Source organism: Ictalurus furcatus, chromosome 7 (genome assembly GCF_023375685.1).
Source record: "Ictalurus furcatus strain D&B chromosome 7, Billie_1.0, whole genome shotgun sequence".
Lineage (NCBI taxonomy): Eukaryota > Metazoa > Chordata > Actinopteri > Siluriformes > Ictaluridae > Ictalurus > Ictalurus furcatus.
This window is the reverse complement of record NC_071261.1, coordinates 8310807-8323174: the sequence shown is the minus strand read 5'-3', so window position 1 is coordinate 8323174 and position 12368 is coordinate 8310807. Positions and strand designations below refer to the sequence as shown.

Genomic DNA, 12368 nt, shown 5'->3' with positions numbered 1-12368 from the left:
TTTTAGTAAAAGCGTTTACCTCATTGACGGTTTAAGAGCTATGGAGTTAAGAGAAATGGGAAAAATAAAGAAATAAATAAATAAATGTACAGCGCAGAGGGACTCGAGGACAAAGGATTGGGAAATGCTGATCTAAACCTAAACATATTTGATACGATAGTAAAATAGCTTCGCTTTTCAACGGTTCTATTCATCTCCAGACAGTTAGTTCTAAGTAATTCTGATGATTTTAATACTTACGCTTATATAAGATCTCGAGCCTGCCTTCTAGTCGGCACGTTTTTTTATTTATTTTATTTTTTTTTTGGATATAGGTAAAGATTAGCCATCACGTGAGGTCTGGAGGTAACTGGATACGAACAGGTTTTTTTTTGTTTGTTTTTTTTTTTTAAACCAGGTAATACTGGATTTAAAATAAAACATGGATTATGAGCTTGAAGTCCAGAAACTGAATGACGAGCCACATTGGGTACACCACAGAAGAATTACAGTAATTAGAGGGTTGCTTGTGCAGTCGTTTATTCACCAGCTCTATGTTGTTGACGCAGCATTGATTCCTACACAAGAGAGCTCGTGTCAAGAACCGCGTGTTAAAGAAACAACGATTCAAACCTGATCTCAGAAGGGTTTATCACAACTGCTACGATAAAGGACAGAAATCGGCTTGTGCTCTGGATACCGAGCCAAATTATATACTACGTGAGATACGGTGTCCGTGTCTATTTACCGTAATATATTAGCGTCATATAATAGCCAGCAATTTTCAAGCCATCAAAGAAGAAGAAAAAACAAAAGTTCATCAACATGACGTTTGGGCATTTTAAGACTTGTATCATGTCTTTTGACCAGAAATGTATAGTTTCACTCTTTGTCTATTGTTAATAGTAGTTTTAAGTTAAAAAAAAAAACAAAACCCTGCCATAAATAAGTAAGAAAGATCTTTTCCAATTGGACATGCTAGGTTATTATGACAGGGGACAGGTAGTGAAATATAGTTCAGCACACAGTTTCCTTTGAGTAAACACAATGTGTTGCCTCGACTTGACTTGATCTTTGATTCTCATACGCATTGTCTAGAACCGAACGTGTCCTGTTACACCATAAATCCTTCTTCTTCTTTTTTTTTTTTTTTTTCCGTGAAATATACTACAAATCCATAAATATATCTAATGCGTATACTGTAAATAGCCTATACTGGGCATCACATCATCTTTTAAAGTAAATACAAAAAAAACCCAAAAAAAACACGGTTTGTAATTGCGACGATTCAAAACAAATAAAAGAGACGCTTTCGCTTCAAAAGATGAAAATGCGCTGATAATCCTTTGGAGCTTCTTGCTATGTTGATTCGTAGCAGTACTTGTGGTATTGAGCCCTCAGGAGATTTGAGACGTTGTTTGACAATCCAGTGACCTGGAGACCTGAGTGTCTTGTTCAGGTACAGAATCTCTAATGTGGTAAAATCCCTGGGAGGACCCACGGTGAGGTCCTTTTTTTTTTGTTTTGTTTTTTTTTTCTTTTTTTTAAAAACCAAACTCCACGTAATGAAAAAGGAACCCAAAAAGAAGAAGAGTAAGGGAGAATTCGAGTGGGATCACAGAGATTTAGGATTCTGGACATTGCTCTGAGACGCTCTTGAGGAGGTTTTTGTAGACAGGGGAGTTCATGAAGCGTGGGTACGAGTCTCTTTGCATTAACGTGTAAATCTGGAGCTGGGCATCGTCAAACGTGTGAGACGTGGGCTCCAGCATGTTCTTGTTTATTACCTCCCGGACGCGTGAATCCAGGCTCACCTGGTAGAGGAACAAAATCATTCAGTGTTATTGAAGGTGTAATAAAAAAACAAATTCCTGTTATAGGAAACTTCATCAGTGAATCTCTCTGTAACATTTGTTCGTTTGCTCTCATTAGCTGATGCTTTTTGTTTTATCCGAAATTGAGACAGGATGCAACTGAGCAGTTGAGGGTTAAGGGTCTTGCTCACAGACCCAACTATGGCAGCTTAGTGGTCACAACCATTCCAAATGGTAATCCAAAGCTCAATAGCCCAAAGCCTTAACCACTGAGCCATAGTAATTAAACTCTGTAAGCACAACCAGTAGCTCAAGAATGCTTCAGTTGTAGCTCGGACTGCCCTAGCCTATTTCACCACACTCACTAGACCTATGTTTAGGTGGCAGTCCTAACTGAAAGAATTTTTCACATGACTCTGCTCTGTAGTTGTTGTTTTTTTTTCTTCTCTGTCCTCACTCTTGATTGCTGGCTTACTCACCACTGGTTCGGCCAATGAGCTACATCTGCGTCGTGCTTTTAGGATTTCTACAGTTGCCTGTATGAGTGTTTTAACCCACTGTCTATGTTCTGGCCTATCTTTGGTCGGTGGATTGGTATTAAAAAATCGAATAAAGACATTCGGTAATTGTGTTCTACACTTCATTTTTGCGACGGAAGACTTTAATGTGATCGCTGCATGAATCAAATACACTATATGGTGAAGTATATGGACACCTGACCATCACATCCTTCCAAATCCGTGTGCTTTAACATGGAGTTGGTCCCCGTTTGCTGAAATAACAGCCTCCGGTCTTCTGGGAAGACTTTCCACTAGATTCCGGAGCATGGCTGTGAGATTTGGGCACATTCGTCCACATTAGGTACCGACGTCAGGCGAGAAGGCCTGGTGCGCAGTCGGCACTCCCGTTCTTCCCAAAGGTGTTTAATGGGGTTGAGGTCAGGGTGCGGGCCACATCAACCTTGGCAGAAAGAGAAATCTTAATGCCTCAGCATACGAAACATTCTAGAGGATTGTGTGCTTACAACTTTGTGTGAACGGTTTTTCGGAAAGCCGACATACGAGCGTGATGGTCCGGTGTCCACATACTTTTGGCCCCCCCAAAAAGTACAAACGGAAGTCTTAACCTGTGCACAGCCAAGATCACTAGCATGGAGAACATCAGGGTTTCCTAGCACATCTGCATGATAGCTGACCTTAAAAAGTGCTTTCAACTACCGTGGGATATTTTTACTTAAAACACCAACGATTCGAGTAGAAACATTTCCAAAACAGCCACCGTCATATCTTTGCTCACTGTAAGGATAACTGTGATCTGTGAGTATTTGATTGTCCTGACAGCGAAAAAAATAGGTGGTGGGAAGCTCCTGAACGTTGGTCGACGTTCTCCGATGCCGGTGGCTGAACTGAGACCACCCTCTGTGCGATCTATTGTAAAGCCCTGCGTGAAGGGGTACACACGGGGCTTCACCCTCTTAAAAACGTGAAATAAACTTGATAACCTTCTTCATAAACGCACCTCACCCGATATACCACAAAGTGGGGGCAGTACAGCTAGTGTTTACAACTCTCCTATCTGAGCAGCTCAAACATCACAGTAAACATTGACTGAACTGCTACTGCAACAATCAGGAACAAGTCCATGACTCATACCCTAATGTCAGCACGGAGATCCACCCCAGCAGTCTCTGGAGTACTGTTTCGGCTGGGGTTAAAGCTTTGCTACAAAACAGTTTCTACTGCCAGTGACCATTTGCTGCACTGACATTTCCATTTTTATTTATTTATTTATTTATTTATTTATATTTTATTCCTCTTAGACGGCAGGGAATTTCAATGTGGATAACTTGGCAACATAAACCTAATATCTGCACGTACTTTATTTCTTCAAGTCATCACTACGGGCGATTTGCTCTCCAACACGTAAGGCGGCATTATGACAGCACAACTGGTATTAGACTGAACTACGGAGGGGGATATTTACTCGGTCACCTAGGTGCCTACAATTACTGTATGCGTTAAATAGGAAACCGTCATTCCTACCTGTTACAACGACCTAAAGGAGGTGTACAGCAAATACAGTGTTATTTGTTTACCCTCTCATTGTCCAGGAAATTGCAGCATTGATCTGCTGGCTAGCATTAACCCGTCTCCTAGTCATATTTAAACACGCTCCGCTACTAAGACTAAAGCTATGGAGTATATTTAGCAGGGCTTTTTGTTTCCCTCCCCCTGCTTCTGTTTAAAAGAAGGATCGCGGCCTCGGTTATCCAAAAGGGACATCCTGCGTAGATTATACTGAAACTTGCAATTGAGACAGGAATAAAATCTACAATTAGGAGTGAGTTCTTATATTTCTCACAACTGTGACCCTCTATCACTGCTTGGATTTCAGCTTACAAACTTCAAAAAGGTTCACCTCACAAGCTCAGAAAGGTAACTACTAGGCAAGCAGGAAAACTACCGAAGCACGGGAGGACAAATCATGAATTCATTAGCTAGCCCGCCAGGCAAGTGGATGCTCTAATGTGATTGGCTGGTCCCGTGTTTTTGTTGATCAGAGACCTGACGGACTAGGCGTAAAATAACCTAGTAGATGGCATACTCCAATGACAACTCATTAACACGGACTAAGGAGCACTAACTTAATTCCCTGGGAGAGGGCGATTCGGCCATATCATTTCCCTCTTCTTTTATTACTGCATCGTGTTTGTGCCCTTGACAAAAAAACAACAAAAAAAACGTCAGCAAGTCGCTGACTTCCAGCAAGTCGCTGACGTCGCTGTCATCGCACGTAATATACACCTGACTTGCGTGCTCTTTGCACTGCACTTCATTTCGCTCCGATTCTCTAGTATAAGCACGCGGTGTATTTACAGGTGTGTTGCACATCCACAAAGCTCATATCACATTTCAACATGCATATGTCATGTTACGGATTTCCGCTCGGGTTAAGAACTATCGGGTTTTCGTCGACTTTCGGCACGTGTTTGTTTTGGTTTCGGTCCCGTCTCCGCCGTCGTTACGTAACTGGTTATTTCCCGATGTATCTCGGCTGTCCTGTGTCATTCCCATCGATTACGTCGTATATTTAAACCCCTCGTGCGTCTTTGTTCGTGGCGAAGTATTGCGTGTTTCTGTGTTTTCCGCCGGACCCGTACCGAACCTTTGAGCTTTGTTCCTAGTTTCCCGGATTTGATCCTGTTTTCCGTGCTCTGCCTTTGCCCCGTCTACCCTATTTGCCGATCGCCTGACCTGTTGCCTGTTTTTCACCACGATTTTGCCCTACGATTCGGATTTGTCTCTTCGTTAAAAGCTTTAACTGCACTTGCCGTTGAATATCCGTCTCCAACACCATTACATGACACAAACAAAGTGAAAACCTTTGCTTTGTGAAAGTCAGAAGGGAATAAGACCCCCCCCCCCCCCTTTTTCTCTGGTCATTGAACCTATTGTCCTCCAGGCAACTACAAATAAAATAGTCCGGACATGAAATGGACTAATAGTCCGGAATTATGAAATTTGCTTGTCGTGAGTGCTGTGATTTATCCACATCTGTACGGCCTTCATGTTGCGAGAGTTAAATCTCATTAGTCTATCCATTTAGTCCCTATGGCCATCAAACATCTGCATGATTTCAAATAATTCACCCAGACTGATCTTCACAGTGCAATAAATCTCAGTTGTATTGGTGATGGTGGTCAGTAGAAGACCGTGTGTATTACCATTAATGGAAACTACAAATAATTATGCCCTATGGCCTTGATAATCCCATTTTCTAGGCATTTGCTAAACATGTCTTCCACCAATCCACCATTTTGTCATTTAAACGGCATTTGAAAAGCAAAATGCACAATTAACGTCCTCCCGTTTCGCTCTGACTACTACAGCGTTTACCCAGAAGCTTCACCGACTGTTAGCCTCTATTATTTGATATGGGTAGAGACCCCAAACACACCATACAGATACAAACAGAACGATGAAGTGAAGATGCGGTACCATCAAATCACCAGGCCAGTCAATTGTCTCAGTTACTTATTGTGTTTAAAACTCTTCGAGTATGCAATTAAGTCTTTCTCGTGTCATTATTGACTCTTTACCTGTTTCTTAGGTCTTAGTTTCTGCTTGTTGGACCTGTTGGATTTTTGGTTTGTAGTCAGTTGTATAATTTGTAAAGCACGCTTTATGCAGATATGTGTTTGGCGTATTATTTGTTTAATTACCTGAAACTCTTTCAAGGCTCAAACGTATTAGTTCAATTATAGCCTGTTTATAACTATGAAGAAACATCGTGAATACGAGTGTTAATTAGTTTGTGTGTATGGCGCGATTAGCTTTTAACGTTTTAGTCATGACGGAAATGTAGAGATGGTGGTGACGGGAAGGCTTGGTGAAGTCGGACAACACGCATTTACGTTTACGCACGCACACAGAAGCACACACCTCTTTGGGTGAGAGGATGGAAATGTAGTCCTCGTATATGAGGCGTGCCTTCTCCTTGATGACGCTCTTGTTGGTCTCCTTGCTGAACTCGTCACAGGCTAGCCAGAAGAGCATGTTCTCCTCGCTGAACTCGGTGCGCAGAAACTGCCGGAAGGCGCAACGTCCGGCAGGACAACGCATCAACTTGTCAAAGGATTGCCCCCATGAGCACACTTCATCCATAGTGGGCTTTGGACTGCCAAGTTAAAGCAGCGGGTTTATTGAAAAGCTTTCACCATGTAACGGCTACAGTCTATGCAGCATTAACATCATATTTTTTATTTGATCTCTGAGGACAAAATTGTCAACACATTTGCTTTTCCAGTTGTTCTGTAAAGCAACAAAAACCCCCCCCCAAAAACTTTGTAGCCTCTCTGTACACAGATACTGTCATTTAATGCACTGTTTCAAGTCATTCTGTACGACTTAAATATTTTTGACTACTTCAAATTCCGAGATATTGGCGCAATCCCATGTATTCGATATAATAAACATTATTGAGTGTAATATTCCCCTTAGATCCCTTAATTAGAATGTTTTACACCACTCCCACTGATTATACGTAAGGTAATTACATCTTACGGAGGTTTATTTCATTTGAAACATGAATGAACCAACCAACCTCTCCTCGCAGTCACCGGGGTCCTCAGCTTTGATGTCGTGCGAGGCTTTCCGGTTCCTCTCCTCCCTGTCTTCATTCCTAACAGTGAGACTGCAAGGTATTAAGCACATCATGATCCAACAGAGACACCACATACAGGAAATTAGGAAGCCTTGTATCAGCTTGTATATATATATATATATATATATATATATATATATATATATATATATATCTGGTTCCAATTTGTTATTATTATTATTATTGTTAACATCTATACTTTGTTATGATGTCTGATGACGGACCCATCTTTGCATCCCACTGCTGGATAACCAAGACCGTGTGTTCCAAGTACTAAACGATTCCAGTACATCCGGAATTAATTTTGCGTAGCACAGGAGACCTTTTCACGACGTCTCGGTTTACAGCCGAGGCGCAGCGATGACACGGGTTATAGTTTAACGCGCGCATGACCGGTGTGGCTTTCTTTCTAGCAACGAAATAAGACATCTGACTCGCCTCGTTAAAATCTTAGCGATGACTCAAGTTAAATTCTCAATCGGTGTGCAGATGAGGTTTTGGTGTGAAGGAATGAGAAGACTCGTACCATGAGCAGCTACAGCAGCAGCACCAGCAGAAACAGCAGGCGTTAGAGGCGCGCTCGCCCTGACCAGCCTGCTCGGGCTGGGCTGGCACCGTTCCCGTCGTTGTGCCTCCCGCCACCAGCTCCTGCTGCCCCGACATCTGCCTCTTTCGCATCTCCATCCTCTCTGATCCCATGGGCTGCAGGAGACACCAGACCACTGAGACACACAGCCAACATAGCATACACTCAACACCGCTACAGTCTTATCTAATTAACAAATGAAACCGGTGGCTTGTTATGTAATAATGAGGACATGGCAGGTGGAGGAGGTTTTTGATCATCTGGCATTTTCAGGTTCTTCTTACACTGTCCAATCTTCTGACATTTTCAGGATCTTTTAAGCATCGCATTTATTTCAAATAATTAAAAAAAAAAAAATCATCAACAACATCTCGAGGATGGCGAAGATTCAAACAATTCTTTTTTTTTTTTTTTTACATGCCCTTTATTACTTTGCATGCTGCCCTTTGCAGAAGAATGACCGGATCAATACAAATGAATCTTACCCCCATGAAATGACAAATGATGGTGAATCTTTGAGCATAGGCATGTTTCAACTAGACCATAAATAAAGCTGTTCTAACATGTCTTACGCCACACTCCCCCACAAGCTGCAAGTGATATCTCCTCTGTTTCTGCAAAAGGAAGAAGGAGCACCTCCTATTTGATGCGTGTGATGGTCTCCATTATCAAAGCGATATCCTCCGGCATATAACTAAGGCAAAACGTGAAGGTAGAAAATAAAATAAAAAAACGATCAAGAATGAATTCAGTATTATGTCTTTCTTTTCATTCTTAATCAAGGACATCACAAACTGTAAAGCATTAAAAAAAAAAAAACCCTGCAGGATCACCTTTAACTGCATGTGTTGTTTTTTTTTGTTTTTGTTTTTTTATTCATTTAATTAGGCTACACTCGATCATTTCTGACGTGTTCTCCGGCAGCTTTCACGAAGGGACACCTGACGGAAATGTAATCTCACGTACCAGTTCAATCTGCTGCTGGACTGATGAAAGATCTCTGCAATGGTTTGTTTGGAACTTTTCGGTTTCTGCAGATTTCTGATTTCCTTTCTTTCCCAGTAAACCATTTGTGTGTAGTTTTTTTTGTTTGTTTTTTTTTGCACGGTAACACACTACCTGTAACTTTTGGAAACGTTTCCCGGCGAGGAAGTAAAAGACACGATTCCGCACAGAGCTGAAATCACTACAACACATTCAAGATTAATATCATCAAGAAACAGAGGCAATGCCACAACACTACTTCCAAATTTTGTTTCCTTTAACCTCCATGTCAAGCAGTGTTCATATTAAAGAGTAGATACGTGTCCTGTACCGGACTGTCTTTGTAACCCGAAGCGTAATTAACTTACGACTTACGAATTTGCTCGTTCAACTGCTTATTTATCAAAGACTCATTTTCTTCTTGAAACACATCTGACCAGTTCTTGCATTGTTCCGTTTACCAACACGTTTCCCGTGTTATTTTAAAAAAAAAAAAAAAAAAAAAAGGATCCTGATTTAAAAATCGAATCGATTCACCGAACTGGTTAAATACCCATTCTTCTCACACCTCGCTTGCTTTTTCTCACACATACAGCTATCAATTCTCCATGCTCGATTTATAACTGCAGTGCCTGCTGATTTAACAGCCAGGGTTTCGCTCTGTGCTTTGCCATCCGAGGACTTACAGACGCTGCTTTCATGAGACATAAATAATCGGAACCGTATCGGTGCTCAACAAGAAATACAATCCAAAGCAAATATGTTCTTTTTCGCTGAACATCACCGAGGTCCTCTGTACTCAGTTCCTTTCCAAGGGAATCATAACAGCTAAAATTCTTAGTGGTGAGATATATATCCCCATATAGATGATATATTATCACTTGTGTATGTTAATTCCACGCTGGCTTTTTTGCTGTGTATGATGGGTAAAGCTGTTGGAGTATTCACTGAGGAGGAGGAGGAGGTGGTGGAGGAGGTGGGGGCGCATCTCCAACTGCAGTCTGAGCTCTTCATCAGTGATCATTGCCTTTTGCTCCATAAGCAACGAATCCAGGCATGTTTAATGTTCTCACACACACACACACACACACACATATGCTGAACACCCTGGTCCTATTAGGCTACTCAGCTGGCCTATAGAGATTTTCCTGAGCTGGGTTGGCAGAAGGAAACCCGATGAGGAACAGGAGGAAAACAGAAATGAAATGAGGAAAATGACAGCATCACAGCATGAAGCGTATAAACCCTGAGCCGCGACGCAGAAAGGGAAATGAACACTAGGTCGTTTTTAACACACTGAGCTCCTCGATTTGACAGTAAAACAACAACAACAACAACAACCTCCTAGTGGATATGAAAGTGGCCCCAGTGAAGGGCTCCAGCATCATCTCTCTCCATCGGGAAGGAGACATCTCTGGCAAGCGAGTCCGACCTCACACATGCCATGCCGCTTTGAAACGTCAAAAAAAAAAAAAAAGAAAAAAAGGAGAAAAAACCCCCAAACGTCGCCACGACATCGACATTTTTACACATGTATAAAGAGAAACTGCCATGCCCATACTTACAATATCACCATGTATGCCCAGAGATAAGAGATAATTCTTCGCCTTGATTACATCGGTTGGCATAAGGAATCCTTTTTTTTTTTCCTTCTTTTTTTTTTTTAAAGACCGGCCGCTTGTGGTCAGTGCGCATGCGCGCCTCCTGCAACTCGCGGTGGCGGTAGCGTAAAATCCACTGCATGCCACCGACGCGCTGTGCGTCTTCAATGAGCGCGTTTAACGGGTCTGTGTGGCCTGTTTCCTCTTCACAAACACGCACGCTATTATTATTATTATTATTATTATTATTATTATTATTATTATTGACTACAATCCAAATAACTAATAAAATTGCCACATTATACCTCACCTAAGGCACTATAGGACTGAAGTAATAAATATGGTATGTGGTTTGGGGGAGAATAGGGCAATAATAATAATAATAATAATAATAATAATAATAATAATAATAATAATACCAAGTATACTACTACTAGCTACTACTACTACTAATAATAAGTGTACTATTACTACTACTAATAATAAGTATACTACTACTACTACTACTAATACTAATGATAAGTGTACTACTACTACTACTACTAATAATAATACTAATAATAAGTGTACTACTACTACTACTACTAATAAGTATACTATTACTACTAATAATAATAAGTATACTATTACTACTACTAATAATAATACTAATAATAAGTGTACTACTACTACTACTACTAATAAGTATACTATTACTACTACTACTAATAATAAGTATACTATTACTACTACTAATAATAAGTATACTACTACTACTACTACTAATAATAATAAGTATACTATTACTACTAATAATAATAAGTATACTATTACTACTACTACTAATAAGTATACTACTACTACTACTACTAATAATAATACTAATAATAAGTGTACTACTACTACTACTACTAATAATAAGTATACTATTACTACTACTAATAATAAGTATACTATTACTACTACTAATAATAATACTACTACCAAGTATACTATTACTACTACTACTAATAATAAGTATACTATTACTACTAATAATAAGTATACTATTACTACTACTAATAATAATACTAATAATAAGTGTACTACTACTACTACTACTAATAAGTATACTAGTACTACTACTACTAATAATAATAAGTATACTACTACTATTACTACTAATAAGTATACTACTACTACTACTAATAATAATACTACTAATAATAAGTGTACTACTACTACTACTAATAATAATAATAATAAGTATACTACTACTACTACTAATAATAATAATAATAATAAGTATACTACTACTACTACTACTACTACTAATAATAATAATAATAAGTATACTACTACTACTACTACTACTAATAAGTATACTACTACTAATAATAAGTGTACTACTACTACTAATAATAATAAGTATACTACTACTACTAATAATAATAATACTAATAATAAGTATACTACTACTACTACTACTACTAATAATAATAATAATAACAATCATCATCATCATCATCTGTACAGAGTTGCAGCAGGTAGCTTTGCTGCCTCACAGCTCCAAGCTACAGGTTCAGTCCTGAGCTACGGTTTCTGTAGCCTATGTGTAAACCTTCTGCACATGTTCTCCCCATTTCCTCTGGATTCTCCAGTTTCCTCCCACCTACCAAAATCATGCCAATAGGTGGAGCTAGTAGTTGGCCAAGATTAATTGCCCCCAGGTGTGATGAGTGTATGAATGCATATGTGTGGTGCCATCCAGGGTGTATTCCCTTCTCACGTTCAGTGTTCAAAGGTGTTACTATTATTATTATTATTATTATTATTATATTTTTTTCTGTGTAGATTTCACTCTGAGCCCTATTGAAGACTAAAGTTACGCTTGACGCATATAATCACTACAGATTTAGTGCTGATTCCTACAGCTCTAACAGGGTTGAATGGACCGGGGATGGTGATATGATATGTCTTCTAAACTACGGCTGAAAATCTGTTTTCTTCTCCAGGCTACATGTTGGGCCACTGTGATTCAGCTGGTAGAATTTGTGGTGTTGCCCCGAATAGAGCAACACGCCATTATATATCTTCCCTTTCTTCTTTTTCCTCATAATACTTTCCACACCAGGCACCTAGTCACATTATCGGACAGTTAGCCCTATATAGTATTCAGATAAACAGGGACGTATTTGTGCTTCCTCAAAGGAAAGCACACACTCTGTCCATGGTTCTGAAACTGTTCTGTATCCTCCATCTCACTTCTTCCATCAGCTGTCT

General features: G+C 39.8%; 1 protein-coding gene across 1 annotated transcript; it reads right to left on the bottom strand.

Annotated features, from left to right (window-relative positions):
• Positions 1-550: 550 nt before the first annotated feature.
• Positions 551-10479, bottom strand: rgs20 (regulator of G protein signaling 20). The gene is made up of 5 exons (XM_053628171.1): positions 10092-10479; positions 7483-7658; positions 6897-6986; positions 6236-6470; positions 551-1793 (listed from the first exon to the last, which is right to left on the bottom strand). Exons 1-5 carry the CDS (start codon positions 10152-10154, stop codon positions 1605-1607), a joined length of 753 nt encoding a protein of 250 aa, XP_053484146.1. The 5' UTR covers positions 10155-10479; the 3' UTR covers positions 551-1604.
• Between the last annotated feature and the right edge of the window lie 1889 nt (positions 10480-12368).